Source organism: Oncorhynchus mykiss, chromosome 20, assembly GCF_057628025.1.
Source record: "Oncorhynchus mykiss isolate SJ-2025 chromosome 20, ASM5762802v1, whole genome shotgun sequence".
NCBI lineage: Eukaryota > Metazoa > Chordata > Actinopteri > Salmoniformes > Salmonidae > Oncorhynchus > Oncorhynchus mykiss.
The window spans coordinates 17,979,388-18,002,510 of NC_143041.1; the positions used below are offsets into that span (position 1 = coordinate 17,979,388).

General features: G+C 43.0%; 1 protein-coding gene across 3 annotated transcripts in view; it reads right to left on the reverse strand.

Annotated features, from left to right (window-relative positions):
• pde6c (phosphodiesterase 6C, cGMP-specific, cone, alpha prime) overlaps window positions 1-23,123 on the reverse strand; it is a 42,443-nt gene that overhangs the window by 5,960 nt on the left and 13,360 nt on the right. Inside the window, exons 1-17 of one of the 3 annotated variants that reach the window (XM_021575796.3) lie at window positions 14,687-15,332; window positions 12,858-13,010; window positions 5,498-5,587; window positions 5,076-5,216; window positions 4,857-4,931; window positions 4,677-4,744; window positions 4,479-4,545; window positions 4,303-4,350; window positions 3,953-4,102; window positions 3,717-3,860; window positions 3,410-3,475; window positions 3,143-3,289; window positions 2,584-2,691; window positions 1,115-1,224; window positions 895-982; window positions 242-342; window positions 21-128 (exon numbers count right to left, since the gene is read on the reverse strand). In XM_021575796.3, coding sequence (XP_021431471.1) covers window positions 21-128; window positions 242-342; window positions 895-982; window positions 1,115-1,224; window positions 2,584-2,691; window positions 3,143-3,289; window positions 3,410-3,475; window positions 3,717-3,860; window positions 3,953-4,102; window positions 4,303-4,350; window positions 4,479-4,545; window positions 4,677-4,744; window positions 4,857-4,931; window positions 5,076-5,216; window positions 5,498-5,587; window positions 12,858-13,010; window positions 14,687-15,154 — 2,132 coding nt within the window. In that variant the 5' untranslated portion in view covers window positions 15,155-15,332. Of the gene's footprint in view, window positions 1-20; window positions 129-241; window positions 343-894; window positions 983-1,114; window positions 1,225-2,583; window positions 2,692-3,142; window positions 3,290-3,409; window positions 3,476-3,716; window positions 3,861-3,952; window positions 4,103-4,302; window positions 4,351-4,478; window positions 4,546-4,676; window positions 4,745-4,856; window positions 4,932-5,075; window positions 5,217-5,497; window positions 5,588-12,857; window positions 13,011-14,686; window positions 15,333-23,123 lie in introns of those variants that run through there. The other 2 variants (XM_021575797.3, XM_021575798.3) reach the window with 2 other exon arrangements.

The following is a 23,123-nucleotide window of genomic DNA, read 5'->3' on the forward strand; positions in this document are numbered from 1 at the left end:
AGAATAACATTCCTACTCACATGATAATTTCCTTCCTGATGGCGTTGTTGGAAATGTGCTCGATTTTGTCCTTCTCGGTTTCCATTGGCTCAGTGGCGTTCACAATATTCTGGAACATTGTTCTTTTTCTGGGGGCCAGACCAACAGTCAAGTTAGAACATTGCACACATGAAAAGTGATACTGATTCAGTATATTTAAAAGCAGCTATATCAGAGACCATAACAATTGTTAAAAACCCACTTGAAGTACAAAGCCAGATCAGTGGCAATGATGCAGACGTCAAACAAGTGCTGTACAGTCTCAAACTGGCGCTTCTGGAGATTCACAAAAATGTTCAGGCTCTGAAGGGGGAGTAGAGAAAAGGGTAAGAATTCAACTCCCACAATTACCTTGTATGCAAACGCTGGCCAAAAGTAGTGCTCTATGTAGGGGTAGCGGGTAGCATAGCTTTGCCATGCTTGCTTTGCTCTGACTTCCCTTATTTTGCTCTGCTCTGCCTTGCATGCTACCTCAGGGAGTGACGCCCCTGCCCCACGCGAACCTCGGGCTCAGCTGGCTCCGGCTGACAGCACCCGGTTAGGGCCCCCACCCAGGGTTACAGGAAAATATAGGGTAGACTGGGCTCTCAAACCCTGGTATGCAGCCAGTCTAGGAGATGGACAACTCCAATTACAAAGCCACAAGTCCTCAACGGCTGGCAAGGCGGACACAGGAGTCCTATCTCCCAAACGTCTGGAAAGGTGGATGAAGGCGGCAACTGATAACTGGCAAAATTGTATGCACTCACTAACTGTAAGTCGCTCTGGATAAGAGCGTTTGCTAAATTACTCAAATGTAATAGGGAACAGGGTGCCATTTTGGCCACAGCCGTAACAGGAGTCGGGGTCTCGAACCTCCTCAGCCATGAGCGTCTTGCTATATTCCAGATGGTGCCTCTCCATGATGGAGGATCCGTGCAGTTTGGCTAAAGGCGATCCACTCCTGCAGGTCAGAGAGAGCGGTAACACAATCATTAGACCCCAAACAACACCTTCCAAACCAAGAACAGACAACTAAACAGTGATTATTTAGGTAGTGGTTTGAGTGCTCATAGGTAAACAGAGGGGGTCTTACTTTGTCTGGTATAAGTTGTTGGTCCCCCTGTGGTCAATATCGTGGCAGAATGCAGCAGCCACCATGGCAAAGGCATCCAGGTCAGAGTAATATTTCCTCAGCCTGCCTGTCTGAAGAAGCAAAAGGGTGGTCTGATTCATTATCAAACCAAATGGGAGGGGTGGGGTGATCCACTATCGAACAAAATGGATGTGTCAGGTGATAGGTCAATTATCATTAGTGGGCAGCCTTTGGTTGGCATCATCAATGTTTCTCTAAATAAATAGGAACTTTGAACTACTCTTCTTTTGGTGATTGGATGTCCAGATATTCTGCACAATCCACACTTAGCCATGTACAGTGCAGTGAAAAGTATTTGCCCCATTTCTCATTTTCTCTACTTTTGCATATTTTTTAATACAGAATGTTATTAGATCTTCAACCAAAACCGACTATTAGCTGAAGGGACCCTGAGTGAACAAATAACACAACAATTACATATTTATTTCAGAAACAAAGTTATGCAACACCCAATGCCCCTGTGGGGAAAAGTAATTGCCCCCTTAAACTGGTTGTGCCACCTTATGCTGCAATGACTCCAACCAAAGGCATAGTGGTGCCCATGTCGTCCAAAAAGGTATACTTTTGACTCATCTGTCCATAGAACTTCCTTTCAAGAGTCTTGATGATCATCCATGTGCTTCCAGGTGCTTTTCGACAAACTTGAGTCAACGTTTTGGACATTATGTCTGGCGAAAACCAAGCACTGCATTCCACAATAAGAACCTTATACCAACAGTCAAGCATGGTGGTGGTAGTGTGATGGTTTGGGGATGCTTTGCTGCCTCAGGACCTGGATGACTTGCCTTAATAGAAGGAACCATGAATTCTGCTCTGTGTCAGAGAATTCTACAGGAGAATGTCAGGCCATCCGTCTGTGAGCTGAAGCTGAAGTGCAGCTGGGTCATGCAGCAAGATCCAAAACACACAATCAAGTCCACATGAAAATGGTTAAAAAGTAACAAATGTGAAGTTTTGCAATGGCCTAGTGAAAGTCCAGACCTAATCACAATTGAGATTTTGTGGCAGGACTAGAAACGACTAATTCATGCTTGAAAACCCACAAATGTCGCTGAGTTAAAGCAGTTCTGCATGGAAGAGTGGGCCAAAATTCCTCCACAGCGATGTGAGAGACTGATCAACAACTACATGAAGCATTTGGTTGCAGTCATTGCGGTTAAAGGTGGCACAAACAGTTATTGAGTTATTGTAAGGGGGCAATTACTTTTTCACCCAGGGGAATTGGGTTAAAAATGTAAAAAAATGAACTTTTTTTGGTGAACTCAGGTTCCCTTTATTTAATATTACATTTCGGTTGAAGATCTGATAACAGTATCAAAAATATGAACAAATTGAGAAAATCAGAAAGGGGGAAAATAATTGTTCATGGCACTGTAGGTATCAGGTGGTATAGGAGTAGAGGGACTCACCTGTAGAAGACAGAACATGGTCTGGCCCACATTGAAGCCGTGTCTCCAGTTGTGGTAGGTGATGTCACGGTAACCTTTCCGGACAGTGTACATCCATCGGGTCAGGGTCTGGTTGTACATGTGGAGAGGAAACATTTAGCCATGACTTTACTAATGATCTATATCAGTGGTTCCCAACCTTTTTCGGTTACATTACCACCAACAGAATGTTTCTCTGCCCGGAGTACCCCTGAAGTACCCCCTCATGTGCATTTTACCAGTAGGCCTATGGTCTCATGAGTCTTCTCAAGTAGTGGATGGTCCTAGTGCCCCTGGTTGGGAACCACTGCTCTATTTGACCAAACCAGTAGGACATGGCCTTGTATTTGGAAAACGTTAGGCTCAACAAAATAAATTAGATACCAAAAAGGCAAAAGCTTTGTTAATATATTGAGTCATGTACAGTACATACATTGCATGCATTCTGGGGACACGTAATGTATAATGCTGAGGTCACAACAAAATAAATACCTCTGAAATGAATATGATTGTTTTACTAGCCAGGGGCTTCATGACTGACCTCTGCGGGCACTTTGAACTTCTCCACCACGTTCAGCTCAAAGAAGCAGCGAATTCCACACATGATAAGGCCGTGCTCTGTCACAGGGAAGTCACTGAAGGAGAACAGCAGCAGGTCTACGTCTATGGCCACAGGGCAGTTCGATCTCTACAGAAGGGCAAAATAATAGCCATATATTTATTGATTGATCATTCAAACACCACTCTGGGCTACATTATCACTGTGTCTCTACCCACTTTCACTGACAGTCTTATACATGGGTCTTACCAAGAGCTTGTACATCTCTTTCTGGTCACAGTCCTCTGGTTCGGCATCAAACTTCTCCTTTGTGTTCTGTGGAAAGAGAAAAGGGTGAAATAAAAAAAACATGAGCTGGCGCACACCCAAAGAAAACAATTTTATGTATAGGTCCTGACTAACGGCAGATAAACTATGAGCTATAAAAATAAGGAGAGTCGCACACTAATTCTGTTTATATTTATTTGTATTTTTATAGCTTAAAGAGAAAAGAGTATCAAAGGTTTGTCCCATGAGGCTAGTTTCCTCTATGAATCTAACATGTCTCAGGTCTCACCAGGATACTCTGCATTTCAGTGTTAGTGCATCTGCTCTGACACATGAGCATCTCCTGGGCGATGTCCTTTCTCCACTCCATCCTGTTCAGTCTGTCGTACGTGTCGCAGTTGAGCACCGACCATCCCAGGAACTGAGTGAGGGCCTGGAACAATGAAGAAAGGCATTTACCACCTCATACATTCACATGTAACTCATGACAGAATTTATTGATATGACTGATGTCTATGCACTCACCTCAGTGATCTGTTCGTCGTGCTCATCGAATGGTTTACCATCTTTCCTGTTGAAGAAAGTGGCAATACCCACGATTTCTTCCTTTTTGTTGACGATGGGAAGGGACAAGACGTTCTTGATGACGAAACCTGTCTCATCCACAGCCTCTTTCTGAAAGACAAAACAGCATGAAGTCGATTTGCAAACACTTTGAGAATTATCCCTAGAATATTGCATTTTAGGAATACAACACCAATCAGGGCTGGTGGTCCTCTTCAAATAGCACGTGTTGCTGAGGACTCGATATATTGTAACACCAAGGTCATCCTATACCTAATACCATCCATCCAATTGGGGCCCAGACTCCTCACCTGGAAGGTGAAGTACTCATCAGCGGCAACATTCATCATGTTACAAATCTGCAGGGGAAGAAGAAGAAGACCTATTTCAGTAAAATCCCTGTCTACAGTAGGCCCTACATGCTTGTGGATAGTATATTGTCTGTGGTTAATGTATGGACTACATGCACTCTTTCACATCAACTTACAAAGCCATTCTCAGAAACATAGGTGGGGAGCCCACTGACCAGGGCCCAGTGGTCAATAGGAGGTCCCCTGCATGGAACAGAGGGAGGGAGTAAGAGAGTGAGTGATAGATTTTGGTACTTTTGAGACTTTTTTGTGTTCATTCAGAGAGCATAATAATAATAATGAATGCTTTCTAACAAGAAGCTCCTGGTATTTACGGTATGACTTTGATTTCCTCTTTGGGTCCTTCTAAGAGATAGTCAATAATCTTGTAGAAGATGACTTCCTGCAGACGCACAGAACAACAGTCACCGGCTGTGATTGTGCCATAGACAAGGCAGTAGAGGAAAGAGCAGAATGCTTGGCGAAAATCATATCAAAGGAAAATCGGTCCTTACCCTTCCGTCGGGGGTCTTTGGTCCGCTGTATGGCGGTACGTCTCCCAGCTTCACTGGCCACTCATCGTAGAACTCCTGCACGAAGAGAGGGAAGACAGCAGTCAGGACTTCAGTGTATCCATTTAGCAACCACAGAGGGAGCAGATCCAAAATGGCACCGATATCAAGACAGTGACAAAACAGCAATATGCCTCAGCATATTATACACTAGCAACAAACCTTCTCTTTGGTCATGTCCAAGAGGCCCACAGAGTATCTTTCACAATTGAGGTAGATTCTCACAGTGTACAGAGCTTTGTGGAACTGTCTCTCAATGTCTGTCAACTCTTCAAACACTTTGCTGGCAGACCACAGAAGTACCTGGTGAAACAAATGGAGAAAAATGAATCATTTTCTTTTGGGAAACTGTTATAATGGAACAACATGGCTTTACAGGAAACTTTAACTGATATGATGATATATTATGATGATCATTGATATATTACTGATATATTATACCACTCATCTTATCATCTTATTCTTGTGTCAGACACTAATAGAAAATTACCTTGGTGAACTGTGTCTTTGTATTCAAGGGCCAGCATGATTGACACAGTTGACGGACAGCTCATGTTGAATGATGGGGTTCACTGGATTCTTACCTGACTCCTCCTGGATTCCACGTTGAACATGTATGCAGTGTGATGCTGCAGGGCAATGACGTGTGCAAAGACCATGTACTTGTTCCAGAGCTGGAAACCAAATCCAATGAAATCAATCATCAGTACAGCAGACAAGCATTCATCTGAGGTGATGTCCACACTATTGATGTCATACATCCCTCACACCGTGCTAACATTGAATATGCAGTATCGCCACTTCTCATGATCGAGAGAGAACCTAATAGTTTTGTGGCAGTATCAGTGTGGCTTTTAAACAGTTGAATTATATGGCAAAACAATTTTTTCTGCCTAAATAGACATACCAAAACATAATTACTTTTCATGAGTTGGTCATAAACAACAACTGGTAAAGTTGCATAGTTTTATAAAGGTCTGGAACTCACCTTCCTAGTAAAAATAGTTAATAATTGCTGTGGTGTACTCACTTTGTAGGACACAAGCTCAAGTACAGTATATGATTTTCTTCCTATTTAGAAAAAGTGGGGCATTAGGGCTTGAAATGACTGAAATGCTTTCTAAATATAGCAACAATCACATTATAAATGACTTAATATAAGATTTCACGTTTCTTAGAACTGTAAAATAAATATGATTATACTTAGTGACAGTTAAAGGATTACTATTTTCCAGAAAATGTATCAAGTTTCTATACCAGGTTAATTCAATAATAATTTGATAATGGCGCTGATGGAGATGGCCGTCATTTTACGATCCCGTAACTCTATGATTGAATTGTACTACACCACTACACGCTCGTCGGATGTGGCAGGGCTTGCAAACTATTACAGACTACGAGCTGCCCAGTGACACATATCTTACCAGACAAGCTAAATTGCTTCTATGCTCGCTCGAGGCAAGTAACACTGAAACATGCATGAGAGCACCAGCTGTTCCAGGTGACTGTGTGATCACGCTCTCCGTAACCGATGTGAGTAAGACCTTTAAACAGGTCAACATTCACAAGGCCGCAGGGCCAGACGGATTACCAGTACGTGTACTCCGAGCATGAGCTGACCAACTGGCAAGTGTCTTCACTGACAATTTCAACCTGTCCCTGACTGAGTCTGTAATACCAACATGTTTCAAGCAGACCACCATAGTCCCTGTGCCCAAGAACACTAAAGTAACCTGCCTAAATGATTACCGACCCGTAGCACTCATGTCTGTAGCCATGAAGTGCTTTGAAAGGCTGGTATAGGCTCATATCAACACCATCATTCCAGAAACCCTAGACCCACTCCCATCCCTGATGGGCCACCACCAGATGGTGAGGGCAGGGAACAACACATCCGCTACGCTGATCCTCAACACGGGGGCCCCTCAGGGATGCATGCTCAGTCCCCTCCTGTACTCCCTGTTCACTCATGACTTCTTGGCCAGGCACGACTCCATCACCATCATCAAGTTTGCCGATGACACAGCAGTGTTAGGCCTGTCAACCGACAACGATGAGAGAGTCTATAGGGAGGAGGTCAGAGACCTGGCCGTGTGGTGCCAGGACAACAACCTCTCCCTCAACGTGATTAAGACATAGAAAAAGGAGGACCGAGCACACCCCCATTCTCATCGACAGGGCTGCAGTGGAGCAGGTTGAGAGCTTCAAGTTCCTTGGCGTCCACATCACCAACAAACTAACAACAAACTAACAAGCACACCAAGACAGTCGTGAAGAGGGCACAAAAAAAAATATTCCCCCTCAGGTGACTGAAAAGATTTGGCATGGGTCCTCAGATCCTCAAAAGGTTCAACAGCTGCACCATCAAGAGCAACCTGACTTATTTATATAAACAATGGAATTATTGATATCAAAAATGTGTTTCTCCATTGAATCCCATGGGGAATTATCGATACCAAACATTCCTATAGGATTGTAGGATCTTGTCACCCCAATCAGAATCCTACTAGAACATATTTTCTTAATTGAACCCATTAAATGATAGTTTGTTGTCATTTGTTCCAGTACAAAAAACTGTTGTATATTAATTTCAGTTTTATTCACCACCACAATATGGGAGATATTCAAGGCTGTAAGTTCATTTACAGTCTGACCACCAATACAGTACACCTTTTTCAACAAACTCTCCAACACTCACTTGAGTTATTTGATATGATGCTTATTCATGCAACTTCTTGTCTTTGAATTAGACATTACAATATGACATACAATACTATAGACAATGTTACAATAACACGAGATGTTTGGGGGGATTTTCCCCTTAGAATGTACAGAATCTTTACATTCCTTATATGCAAATAAAAAGTAGAAGGAAAATAAATGTTTAGGTACAGTAGCACAAAGATAAGCATTTATTTCATTTTATATACAGTTGAAGTTGGAAGTTTACATACACCTTATCCAAATACATTTAAACCAAGTTTTTCACAACTCCTGACATTTAATTATCGTAAAAATTCCCTGTCTTAGGTCAGTTAGGATCACCACTTTATTCTAAGAATGAGAAATGTCAGAATAATAGAAGAGAGAATTATTTATTTCAGCTTTATTTCTTTCATCACATTCCCAGTGTGTCAGAAGTTTACATACACTCAATTAGTATTTGGCAGCATTGCCTTTAAATTGTTGAACTTGGGTCAAATGTTTCGGGTAGCCTTCCACAAGCTTCTCACAATAAGTTGGGTGAATTCTGGCCCATTCCTCCTGACAAAGCTGGTGTAACTGAGTCAGGTTTGTAGGCCTCCTTGCTGCACATGCTTTTTCAGTTCTGCCCACAAATGTTCTATAGGATTGAGGTCCTTCTGTTCACCTGACTTATAATTCCTCATAATCAAATGTCGACTGTATTATCTACCAAGGGAATTCTCTTTGATTATAATCACAGCCGTATATATTCCCCCCCAAGCAGACACATCGATGGTCCTGAACAAACTTTATTTGGAAACCACATATCCTGAGGCTGCATTCATTGTAGCTGGGGATTTTAACAAGGCTAATCTGAAAACAAGACTCCCTAAATTGTATCAGCATGTCGATTGCGCAACAAGGGCTGGTAAAACCCTAGATCATTGTTATTCTAACTTCCGCGACACATATAAGGCCCTCCCCCACCCTCCTTTCGGAAAAGCTGACCACGACTCCATTTTGTTGCTCCCAGCCTACAGACAGAAACTAAAACAAGAAGCTCCCGCGCTCAGGTCTGTTCAACGCTGGTCCGACCAATCTGATTCCACGCTTCAAGACTGCTTCGATCACGTGGATTGGGATATGGTCCGCATTGCATCCAACAACAACATTGACAGGGCCTCCCGGGTGGCGCAGTGGTTAAGGGCGCTGTACTGCAGCACCAGCTGTGCCACCAGAGACTCTGGGTTCGCGCCCAGGCTCTGTCGTAACCGGCCGTGAACGGGAGGTCCGTGGGACGACGCACAATTGGCCTAGCGTCGTTAGGGAGGGGTTGGATGCAGTGTGGCTTGGTTGGGTTGTGTATCGGAGGATGCATAACTTTCAACCTTCGTCTCGCCCGAGCCTGTACGGGAGTTGTAGTGATGAGAGCGATTGGATACCACAAAATTGGGGAGAAAACGGGGTAAAATATTAAATTTAAAAAATAAATAACATTGACAAATACGCTGATTCGGTGAGCGAGTTCATTAGAAAGTGCATTGACTATGTTGTACCCATAGCAACGATTAAAACATTCCCAAACCGTGGATTGATGGCAGCATTCGCGTGAAACTGAAAGCGCGAACCACTGCTTTTAACCAGGGCAAGGTGACCGGAAACATGACCGAATACAAACAGTCCCTCCATCAGGCAATCAAACAAGCTAAGCCGTCAGTATAGAGACAAAGTAGAGTCGCTCAGACACAAGAGGTATGTGGCAGGGTCTACAGTCAATCACGGATTACAAAAAGAAAACCAGCCCCGTCTTGCTCCCAGACGGACTAAATAACTTTTTTGCCCGCTTTGAGGACAATACAGTGCCACTGACACGGCCCGCTACCAAAACCTGCGGACTCTCCTTCACTGCAGCCGACGTGAGTAAAACATTTAAACATGTTAACCCTCGCAAGGATGCAGGCCCAGACGGCATCCCCAGCCGCGTCCTCAGAGCATGCACAGACCAGCTGACTGGTGTGTTTACGGACATATTCAATCAATCCTTATCCCAGAATGCTGTTCCCACATGCTTCAAGAGGGTCACCATTGTCCCTGTTCCCAAGAAAGCTAAGGTAACTGAGCTAAACAACTACCGCCCCGTAGCACTCACTTCCGTCATCATGAAGTGCTTTGAGTGACTAGTCAAGGACCATATCACCTCCACCCTACCTGACAAACCTAGACCCACTCCAATTTGCTTACCGCCCAAATAGGTCTACAGACGACGCACTGCACACTGCCCTAACACTGCACACTGCCCTAACCCATCTGGAAAAGAGGAATACCTATGTGAGAATGCTGTTCATCGACTACAGCTTAGCATTTAATACCATAGTACCCTCCAAACTCGTCACCAAGCTCGAGACCCTGGGTCTTGACCCCGCCCTGTGCAACTGCGTACTGGACTTCCTGACGGGCCGCCCCCAGGTGGTGAGGGTAGGTAACAACATCTCCACCCCGCTGATCCTCAACACTGGGGCCCCACAAGGGTGCGTTCTGAGCCCTCTCCTGTACTCCCTGTTCACCCACGACTGCGTGGCCATGCATGCCTCCAACTCAATCATCAAGTTTGCGGACGACACTACAGTGGTAGGCTTGATTACCAACAACGACGAGATGGCCTACAAGGAGGAGGTGAGGGCCCTCGGAGTGTGGTGTCAGGAAAATAACCTCACACTCATCGTCAACAAAACAAAGGAGATGATTGTGGATTTCAGGAAACAGCAGAGGGAGCACCCCCCTATCCACATCAACGGGACAGTAGTGGAGAGGGTAGTAAGTTTTAAGTTCCTCGGCGTACACATCACGGACACACTGAATTGGTCCACCCACACAGACAGCGTTGTGAAGAAGGCGCAGCAGCGCCTCTTCAACCTCAGGAGGCTGAAGAAATTTGGCTTGTCACCAAAAGCACTCACAAACTTCTACAAGACACAATCGAGAGCATCCTGTCGGGCTGTATCACCGCCTGGTATGGCAACTGCTCTGCCCACAACCGTAAGGCTCTCCAGAGGGTAGTGAGATCTGCACAACGCATCACCGGGGGCAAACTACCTGCCCTCCAGGACACCTACACCACCCGATGTCACAGGAAGGCCATAAAGATCATCAAGGACAACAACCACCCAAGCCACTGCCCGTTCACCCCGCTATCATCCAGAAGGCGAGGTCAGTCCAGGTGCATCAAAGCAGGGACCGAGAGACTGAAAAACAGCTTCTATCTCAAGGCCATCAGACTGTTAAACAGCCACCACTAACATTGAGTGGCTGCTGCCAACACACTGACTCAACTCAAGCCACTTTAATAATGGAAATAGATGTAAACATATAATCACTAGCCACTTTAAACAATGCTACTTAATATAATGTTTACATACCCTACATTACTCATCGCATGTGTATATGCATATACTGTACTCTATATAATCTACTGCATCTTTATGTAATACATGTATCACTAGCCACTTTAAACTATGCCACTTTGTTTACATACTCATCTCATGTATATACTGTACCCTATACCATCTACTCCATCTTGCCTATGCCGTTCTGTACCATCACTCATTCATATACATTTATGTACATATTCTTTATCCCTTTACACTTGTGTGTGTATAAGGTAGTAGTTTTGGAATTGTTAGGTTAGATTACTCATTGGTTATTACTGCGTTGTTGGAACTAGAAGCACAAGCATTTCACTACACTCGCATTAACATCTGCATTTTTGATTCATGATACCATCTATTTTGTGAAGTGCACCAGTCCCTCCTGCAGCAAAGCACCCCCACAATATGATGCTGCCACCCCCGTGCTTCACGGTTGGGATGGTGTTCTTCGGCTTGCAAGACTATCCCCTTTTCCTCCAAAATATAGATGGTCATTATGGCCGAAGAGTTCTATTTTTGCTTCATCAGAACAACGGACATTTCTCCAAAAAGTACGATCTGTGTCCCCATGTGCAGTTGCAAACCGTAGTCTGGCTTTTTTATGGCGGTTTTGGAGCAGTGGCTTCTTCCTTGCTGAGCGGCCTTTCGGTTTATGTCGATATAGGACTTGTTTTACTGTGAATATAGATACTTTTGTACCTGTTTCCTCCAGCATCTTTACATGGTCCTTTGCTGTTGTTCTGGGATTGATTTGCACTTTTCGCACCAAAGTATGTTCATCTCTAGGAGACAGAACGCGTCTCCTTCCTGAGCGGAATGATGGCCCAGGCCGCGACCAGGAGGTCCATGGGCGATGCACAATTGGCCTAGCGTCGTCTGGGTTAGAGAGGGTTTGGCCAGTAGGGATATCCTTGTCTTATCGCGCACTAGCGACTCCTGTGGCGGGCCGGGTGCAGTGCACACTAACCAGGTCAACAGGTGCACGGTGTTTCCTCTGACACATTGGTGCGGCTGGCTTCCGGGTTGGATGCTCGCTGTGTTAAGAAGAAGTGCGGCTTGGTTTGGTTGTGTTCCGGAGGAAGCATGGCTTTTGACCGTCTCTCCCGAGCCCATAATGGAGTTGTAGCGATGAGACAAGATAGTAACTACTAACAATTGGATACCACAAAATTGGGGAGAAAAGGGGTAAAAAAATATATTTTTTAAGAATGTAATGTAATGCCCGTCAACAAAATCAATAGAAATCATATCGGAGAAAAAAAGCATTGAAATTCTACAGGATTCTGTGTGGCTCACTTGATAGAGCATAGCACTTCCAATGCCAGGGCTTTGGGTTTGATTCCCACGGGGGACCAGTATGAAAATGTTTGCACTCACTACTGTAAGTCTCCCTGGATAAGATTATCTGCTAAATGACTAAAATGTAAATAGAAAAATCCTATCTGATTTTGGAACTAGTCCTATTGGATAAAATCCTGTAGGATTTTATTTAGATTTCGTGTTTCTTTTATTTAGATTAGTGGTTTTTTTGGACTACGGAGATATGGGGCTTTCTGACACTATAAGACACGGGACCCTACGACGTTCACAGAGCGATTTGTCCACCAAAATGTCAGTCGGAACCGATCCAGAACCACCCAAATAGGGGACTTAACATCATGAATATTGATTACTGGGGTAATATAGGTTATACAGTATCTGTATATGTCATGTGCTGTGTGAATTGTGCTATTATGTATTAATTGTACATTTAAAAAAAAGTTATTCCCATAATTACTAACACTGAGAAACCTTTCTAAGACTGGTATTTTTCTTTTGAGAGCTCAGGACTTACTTCCTCGTCGGCTTTTGAGAATTCTTCGGCCCCAATTTTGTTTAGTGCCATTACAACACCAAGGCATTCTTTATCAGCCATGATGGGGTATGTGAGCATGTTTTTGGTTTTGTATCCTGTCTGCTTGTCCACAAAGTCACTGAAGCGGTTATTCTGGAAGTGAAAAAGAAAAGAGTATATTGGATCAAGACATTAGCTGCGTTCACACTGCAATAAAGCCCAGGGCTAACAGTCTCCTTAGCCCTGGGCTAAGATAATGCCATGTGGAAAGGCCTATTGAGTACAATTAACAGTCGCTAGATTAAAAAAACGACCCCTGCTAGCTATGGTTTTTGCAGCCTGCACATAATGGATGTCATGTAAATGGCCCAATTCTATAACCATTGTCTTAAAAGTAATAAAGATGATTTTCAATCAATGAAAATATCATGGGCTAATCAAACGAGAAACATTATGGACATACACTGGCTAAAAAAGCATAGATTGAACCCCTACTAGAATTCTGTAGTTAACTTATACATGTAATAAGGGTGTTCATCCAGTAATCTACAGAATGTTGACCAATTGCAAATACAGATTTGTTTTAGCTGGTTGGCATTTATTGTCATGAATCTTGTCCTGGAGGCAGCTCTGCAGAATGGTCACTAGCTGGCACAGCCTCAAATGTAAACCTCACCCCAACCTTAACCACACTGCTTACACTAATGCCTAACCCTAACCTTACTGTAAATTATGTCCAAAAAGCACATTTTAGTTTAATGAATTTGTACGATATAGCCAATTTTGACTTTGCAGCTGGCCCATCTAGCAGAACTCGCTCAGTTTGCCTCCTGGGCAAAATTCATGACAATAAATGTCGACCTGCTTTCTCTTCAGTCATCCATACTGTAACATCAACATCTTAGCAGTCATACAACTGGACATTTATGTTTTGAAAATGATACAATATATTATCATGATGACTTGAATTAAATTATACAAATATATATAATACATTAATGTATCAATTAGCAAATCAACCAGATAATGACACTTGTAGGGCTTCTGGAGGTAAAAGCAATTTTCTACACTACACAGGGGAATAACAGCCATTAAAATCACAATTTTATTGTAGAAACTCAGTGGTTAACATTTAGAATGAACCCCTCATTCCATCATACTTGTAATTTCACGTATACTTGTTGAAGCTGATTTTACTGTAGACCTAATCAGACTAGGAAGTTTGCCTTGGTCAGACTTCTGGATAATCAAAACTATTAGGCAACACCTTCAAGAAATCCATCAAGTGAATTTAACAAAAATAGCATGGGCTTACGCCTTCAGAGACATGCATGAACACTTTATATTTCTTTAACTATCTTCTCAAATCTGCATCAATTAAAATGTCTAAACTATGTGAGAAACAAAATACATTTTTAAGAATTTAGATCTGACACAAACAATTGTGTGTAAACTGCGACTGCAGTAAACTGCGATAACTGCGATAACAATTTCTGATTGCATTTCTTTGACAAGGTCAAAGATGAAATAAAATAAACCATAATTTACACAACCCAAATGTAAAACATAAAACGTAATACAACAAACACATCTAGCATTTCAATAAGAACACACAAAATATTCTATATGTGTAGGGAAGTACTTATACATTTGCTTAGGTCCAACCTCTGATCGTTCCAATAATTTTTACATGCTAAAACAGGATAAAAATTGTAAGAAAAATAAGAAAACATGTCAAATCATACGTAAACGTTTCCCATGTTATGGGTGCTTTGTACAATCTTTACACACACTTTGGCGGGTGGGCACCTGCTGACAATGGCACTCACCTTGGTAACATCCGGAATGTTTTGCATCTTTTTGGAGTGCGCTGTGTATCCAACTACACCCATATCAATTGGAAACACAATCTCACCAGTGGGGTTGACAAGGTTCTCCTCAAATTTGGTGCTAGGGGTGACATTGAAGAGCATCGTTGTAAGCTCAGGTATTCCGTTTCTAGATCGAAGATCAAAGTAACTGCACCGGTCGGCGTTCAAAATCATGCAAACTCTCTGCAGGACCTTGTGCAATGCTTTTTCCATAACAATTTCTGATTGCATTTCTTTGACAAGGTCAAAGATGAGATTGGCCTCCTGAATTTGGGAGACATCTTTGAACGAAGTCGGATCTTTGATCTCAAGAGTTTCTGTGAACGCTGTCGAGATCAATTCGGGGCGCAACTTTTTATCAAAGTACTCTTTAGCGAACTGGGGATTGTTCTCCAGGTACTTTTCCACACTATCCTTGTCTCCCATTTTGAATTGTTTGCTTTTCCCTCCCTTCTCTTACAGACGCATCACACGGGAAAGTCGAAAGGGAAGTGTAAAAGGTGCTTAGTTAGTGGCCTCCGTTTGCGCCGACGTGCATCCTCTGCTGTGGTCCCAGACAAATCACCAAAACGTCCCGTACTACGCTACAAGCTGACTGAATGTGGTGGCTTACAGGCTGAAAGGATCAAAGTGTCCGCTAATTAATGTGACGTCATGAAATTAAAGCCCTTAAGCTTTCTTAACCTGCAAATCCCAACACAGATCATTTTACATTGGACAATCCAATCTGAGGCAAGGGAGGCAGGTTGTTGGAGCTCTATCTCTTACTGCAGCTGTGGTATAGAAAGTTCATTTTGGGACAAAATGGTTGACTGATCAATAGACTATTTACCCAATTGGCCCACTGAGTAGGAAATATTTGGACAGTTGACCTTGAAGAACAATTCTTTAGTTCCCCACTATAGTTCCAAGCAAATATTCCAGCCGCAGAACTCTCTCTCACAGTGATGTATGTTTATAAGAATACCCTACGCTATATTTCCAGTCAAAGTGAAGCCAATTGAGTAATAGCATCAGTGAAGCAATTCAAAAAAGAGCTCAATTAAATCAGTTCCCTCTATAATGTTGTTGGGGTTCGTTCCTTGTTCCCTGTCAATCATTGGCTCATTGGTGAAATTAGCATTCTGACAATATCTTTAATTAATTAATTAATAAACCTTTATTAATGCAATTGCAGAGAGAAGTTGACAACAGGAACATGCACATGTTTCCGAGTAAGTTCTGAAAAATATAAAAGGTCCCAAGTTATTTTATTAAACCCGAAGTCCAGCCCTTGTGATGTCACTGCATACGCCATTACCTTCTACTCATCAGACCAAGCCCATGCATACACAGCTATATAAACTTGCAAGAGAATTACAATAGTTCCAGTGATTTCTAAGGCCTAGGCAATAAATGTCCACTCCCCAAAGTTGATATATTGTGGAATGTCTGACTAGTCTCTTATCTCCTACACTCCCCTGCAGAGTTCTGTCTCAGTCACACATTTCTCAGAGGTGTCTCTTTATAAGAGGCAGAGAGACTAGAAAACAACTGTGGAACAATACTAAACCTCTATAATTAATATATATTGTTAAATCTGTAGTCTAGGATCCTATAAATGTAAGGAGGGCGGGGTCTTATAACCCCTCCCCTTCTTTTAATACAACATAAGCATAATCAATTATTATAATACATCAAACATTTGGTACAGCCCATATCATGACCACTAGGTGAACCCGACATTGAACCCAGCTCATTTTAGTCTTGGTATGGTTCAAGTGTGATAAACATACTGCAGAACAAAAAACACCTAGACATTATGTTCACAATTGTAATGGGGTGCGTACTGGCGGCAGAGAAGTCAGGCGCAGGAAAGCAAAAACTGATTTACAACGGTGTTGTTTAATCAACATAAAACCACCGTCAACAGAACAATACATGAAATGTGTCAAACCAAACCCGGTGATCACCAGCATACCGTGCACAAGCACGACAAGAAACAATTCCGGACAAGGACATGGGGGGGGGGGGGGGGGGCAGAGGGTTAAATACACAACATGTAATAGATGGAATTGGAACCAGGTGTGATGGAAGACAAGACAAAATCAATGGAAAATGAAAAGTGGATCGGCGATGGCTAGAAGGCTGGTGACGTCGACCGCCGAACGTCGCCCGAACAACGAGAGAGAGGGACCAACTTCGGCGGAAGTCGTGACAACAATGTTGGTAGAAGTATTTTATCTTAATTCTCTTAATCTCACTGTCCTCATAGGGGAATTTGGAAGCCTTGCTAAGTGAGGAAAATTAGAGATCTGATAAAGATGGTCCAAACAAAGGTGTGCTTTTATTAGATTGTCTGGCAAGACAGAACGGACAAAGTTCCCCTGTCTAATTTCACATGTGGGATTAAGACAGGCTCATGATGCATTTACGGCAGGGGTGGCAACAGGCGGCCGTCAAATCCTGCCTGTGAGTGTGTTTTTTTTCACCCCTTTTGCTATGAAGCCCCTAAATAAGATCTGGTGCAACCAATTACTTTCAGAAGTCACATAATTAATTAAATAAAGTCCACCTGTGTGCAATCTAAGTGTCACATGATCTGTCACATGATCTCAGTATATATACACATGTTCTGAAAGGCCCCAGAGTCTGCAACACCACTAAGCAAGGGGCACCACCAAGCAAGCGGCACCATGAAGACCAAGGAGCTCTCCAAACAGGTCAGGGACAAAGTTGTGGAGAAGTACAGATCAGGGTTGGGTTATAAAAAAACATCTTAAATATCTGCCAAGAGAGGGCCGCCCACCAAATCTCACAGACCAGGCAAGGAGGGCATTAATCAGAAAGGCAACAAAGAGACCAAAAATAACCCTGAAGGAGCTGCAAAGCTCCACAGTGGAGATTGGAGTATCTGTCCATAGGAACACTTTAAGCTGTACCCTCCACAGAGCTGGGCTTTACAGAAGTGGCCAGAAAAAGCTAATTGCTTAAAGAAAAAAATTAGCAAACACATTTGGTGTTCGCCAAAAGGCATGTGGGAGACTCCCCAAACATATGGAAGAAGATACTCTGGTCAGTTGAGACAAATTGAGCATTTTGGCCATCAAGGAAAATGCTATGTCTGGCGCAAACCCAACACCTCTCATCACCCCGAGAACACTATCCCCACGGTGAAGCATGGGGGTGGCAGCATCATGCTGTGGGGATGTTTTTCCATCAGCAGGGACTGGGAAACTGATTAGAATTGAAGGAATGATGGATGGCGCTAAATACAGGTGAATTCTTGAGGGAAACCTGTTTAGTCTTCCAGAGATTTGAGACTGGGACAGATGTTAACCTTCCAGCAGGACAATGACCCTGTTAGGTGGAGCGGCACAGGAAACCCAAGAGCAGACTCGGAAACTGGGCTGAATTAACCAAGGTATTTATTGCAAAACAGGGAGAGATGGAGTGCAGGCCAGGGGAAGCTCGGGTGGGATGTAGGAAACCAGATGTGGAGGCTGAGGTTGGAGTGAACGGAATTGGGACAGGGTAAGCAGATTCGGAGTTGAATCCAAGGGAGTAGTAGTGTGCCGAATCCAGAACAGTGTAGCAGGGTGGTGAGACATGAAACAGGAGACAGGGACCAGATTCAGAGTGCCGAAACTGCAGTGGAGAGGATAAACAGCATCAGACAGGGAAAAAGGCACAGCAGGGTAAAAGGATCTTGAATAAAAACAAATAGCTAGAAGCATAAACTGACTGAGCAGAGATCACAATCTGGCAGAGTGGAAGTGGCAGGACTGAGTATTTGTAGAGGTCTTGATTTTGGAACGGGTTACAGCTGGTGGGGATCTGTTCAGACTCCAGCACACCTGTCTCCACCCACACAATCACACACACAGAGAGAGAGGGTGAGTGTACGGGGTGAGCGGCTGCAGGTCAAGGAGACACTGGATGAACACGAGAGGGCGTGGAAGGAGCAGATGTGACAGACCCTAAGCATACTGCTAAAGCAACACTCGAGTGGTTTAAGGGGAAATATTTAAATGTCTTGGAATGGCCTAGTCAAAGCCAGACCTCAATCCAATTGAGAATCTGTGGTGTGACTTAAATATTTCTGTACACCAGCAGGAACCCAGGAACCCAGCGTACCCTGCATTAACATAAATAACATGAGCATGTCTACTTTTGCTAAGCTTCCCAGTAAAGCAATGAAAATAATCAAGCATCCCAGAAAAGTGTCAAAGTCTAAGTTAACAGATGTATCTTAAGATGCAAGGTTCATTAAATCAATAATTTGCTAGTAACAGATGATATTCATATGACAATCTCTGAAACTCATTTAGATAATACCTTTGATGAATGCGTGGTAGCAATACATGATTAGAACATCTACAGAAAATACAGAAATGCCAAAGGAGGAGGTGTGGCTGTTTATATTCAGAACCAGATCCCTGTTAAACTTAGAGAGGATCTGTAATATGGCTACAGGTTCATCTGCCTCACCTAAAGCCCATTCTGGTCAGATACTGCTATAGACCACCAAGTGCTAACAGTCAGTATCTGGGTAACATGTGTGAAATACTTGATAATGTATGTGATATTAACAGAGAGATATATTTTCTGGGTGATTTAAATATTGACTGGCTTTCATCAGGCTGCCACTCAAGAGAAATCTTCAAACTGTAACTAGTGCCTGCAACCTGGTTCAGGTTATCAGTCAACCTGCCAGGGTAGTTACAAACAGCATGTATTGATCACATCTTTACTAATGCTGCAGAAATGTACTTTAAAGCAGTATCCAAATCCATTGGATGTAGTGATCACAATATAGTAGCCATATTCTAGGAAAACCAAAGTTCCAAAGGCTGGGCCTAATATAGTGTATAAGAGGTCATACAATAAGTTTTGTAGCGATTCCTATGTCGTTGATGTAAATCATATTTGTTGGTCTGTGGTGTGTAATGAGGAGAAACCAAATGCTGCTCTTGACTCATTTATGAAATTGCTTATTCCAGTTACAAATTTGCATGCATCCATTAACAAAATGACTGTAAAAACTATCAAATCTCTGTGGATTGATGAGGAATTGAAAAATTGTTTCGTTGAAACGGATGAGGCAAAAGGAATGGCAAATAAGTCTGGCTGCTCAAACAATTTGCTAATGTACTGCAAATTGAGATATCGTGTGACTAAACTGAATAAAAAGAAGAAACTACACTATGAAACAAAGATACATGACATAAAGATTGATAGTACAAAGCTTTGGAGCACCTTAAATTACATTTTGGGCAAAAAGGCAAACTCAGCTCCATCATTCATTGAATCAGATGGCTCACTCATCACAAAACCCACTAATATAACCAATTACTTCAATGATTTTTTCATTGGCAAGATGAACTACATAGAGCCATGGCCACATGAAACTCTATTCCACATCAGGTAAGTGATGCAATCAGTAGAATAAAAAAAAACAGATAAAAAATACACCTTATGGATCAGCAGGGACCGTGAAGAGACAGACACAGGCACTGACATACATACACATGATAAGACACACACTCTACACACACGCACTCATGAATGTTGTGTTGTAAATATAATAGTGGAATTGTGGCCTGAGGGAACACACTAAATGTTTTGGGGAAAGTGTTATGAAATGTAATAAAATATCATGTCATATTTTAAACTGTATATAACTGTCTTAATGTTGCTAGACCCCAGGAAGAGTAGCTGCTGCCATGGCAGCAACTAATGGGGATCCTTAATAAATACAAACACAATATGTGATCGTGTCTCAATGTAATCAAGGTATGAAATTATTGTTATACCGCTTATACAATCTATTTTTGTGTTTACATGTGGTCAATTTGCAGTGTACAAATTGTTATAATTATGTTCTGGCCCCCCCGACAATCCCCTTGGACAAAAATCATCCCACGGCTGAATCTAGTTGCCTACCCCTGGTACGGTGTACAAAAGGTCTTTCTCTCTCCCAGCCAACACAGCATGGCACTGAATAAAAGTCAGACAACAGGCCAAAGAAATAGCTGCATCACTTAATCACAGATTAAGTAAAAGTGATTTGTGGGATGTCCTCCCTGAAAGAGAGCGAGAGAGCAAGAGAGAGAGAGAGCGAGAGACGGGGATAGTCTGACACAATGGAATGGATTAGTTACATGGACACCCTACCTAGGAGTTAATCGCATTGAGAAAGCCATATGGTAATAGTCTCGCTGGCTGCAATGAGACAAATAAGCAAACATTCAATGTTATCACGCTGAGGAAGCTTTCTTCGTGTCCAACAAGCTTTCTCTGCCCTTCACCTTGTTCTGAACACCTCCAAAACAATGGTCATGTGGTTCGGTAAGAAGAATGCCTCTCTCTCCACCGGTGTGATTGAGGGTTTAGAGTTTGAGGTAGTCACCTCATACAAGTACTTGAGAGTATGGCTAGACGGTACACTGTCCTTATCTCTACCTTCTTGCCCTTTGTGTGGTTGTCTGTGCCCAATAAGGTTTGTACTATGTTTTGTGCTGTTTCCATGTCGTGCTGCTGCCATGTTGTGTTGATACTGTGTTGTTGTCATGTTGTGTTGCTACCATGCTGTGTTGTCATGTGTTGCCACAATGCTGCCTCATAGGTTTCTCTTTATGTAGTGTTGTGGTGTCTCTCGTCGGTATGTTTTGTCCTACTTTTTATTTTATTCTTATTGCAACCCCGTCTCCGCAGGAGGCCTTTTGTCTTTTGGTAGGTCGCCATTGTAAATAACAATTTGTTCTTAACTGACTTGCCTAGTTAAATATACATAAGAGTAAGAAAAAAAGAGACACTGTCAAAGCGTTAGATAACATTAGACACTCAAACTTGATAACTAAAGTCTGCAATCGATTTGGATTGGATGCGTTCAAGAAACTCTCCCATTCCTTCAAAACCTCTCATTTCAGTAGTGTGTGAACCAGTTGCTGCTTATCAGTTATTTTATTGTCACCAGCCTCCACGTGGAAAACATGTGGCACTGTGTTCAGAAAGGCCACTCTGCATGCACTGTGCTGTCACACTGGGATGCCCCACCACACCAGCCAGGTGACTTGTGTTGAATAAAAACCACCATCTGCTACCTGCAGTATAGTAGACATGTAGGAACTTAATTGAATCACTCTTTTCGTTGCTGATAATTTTCGTGCACAGCAGGAACTGCAAACTTGTAGTGCATTTGAGTTTTAGAAAGGCTTCTGAAGTTTGTTATTTCTATTTTGACATTTCAGACTTGATGTGCCCTCATGAAAAATGAACCCCTACAAAAAAAGGCAATGAAATATAATCCAAGATGGCGTAGCAGTCAGGTGTCTTTGTCTTAGTCTTGTCGTGTACCGTAAGTCAGGTGTCACATATATTTAAAAAACATTTTTCTTAACCTCAACTTCAACATACTTTCCTGCAACCCGCCTCACCCAATGTGGTATGGATCTGCTATTTTCTTTACTTTAGAACCGGAACCCCCAACAGAAGCTAGCCAGCTAACTAACTACTAGCTAGTAGTCAGCTAGCCACTGCTAGCTGTCATCAGCTAACCTTTAGCCAGAACAACTCCTCCCAGTCTGCACAGTGCGATTCAACCCATCGGACTTCTTCTTCTCCATATCTCAGGATTCCTACCACAAGCTCTGAACCTTTTCACCTGAATCATCGCAGCCAGCTAGCTGCTATCCGAGTGGCTACTCCTGGCTAACGTCTCTGTCCCAAAGCAAGCACCAATTAGCCTGGAGATAGCCTATGCTAGGCCCATCTCTTGTCTAGCTGAAGAGGTCAGCCACTCCTTGGGCTACAATACCTATTTTGCCAATTGGCCTGGACCACTTTTACTGCCGATACGGAGCCCTGCTAATTCATCACGACTGGACTACTGATGTAATCCGCCCAAGTTTTTTTTTTAACAGGCTCCTCCTTCACGACGTACCCTGAATGCCCAGCTGCTAGCCTGCTAGCCTGCTAGCAGCAGCCCGCTAGCTGTCTAGAGCATATCGGACTGTTAGCTGAATAGGTCCATCAGCCAATTTCTTGGGCTACTATACCAATTTTGCCAATTGGCCTGCACCCTTTTACTACACGGAGCCCTGCTGATCCATCACAACTGGTCTGCCAACGTAAACACACAGGGGGGCTACAACAGACATCTTCCGTTGCGACGTCCCTCTAATGCCCTTCTGCTAGCCTGCTAGCCCCAGCCCGCTATCTGTCTGAATCGCCGTGCCTCCAACTCGCCTAGCTACTCACTGGAACCCTATGATCACTCGGCTACCCATGCCTCTCCCTAATGTCAATATGCCTTGTCCATTGCTGATTTGGTTAGTGTTTATTGTCTTATTTCACTGCAGAGCCCTAATCAATATGCCTTAGCTAACCCTTTTGTTCCACCTCCCACACATGC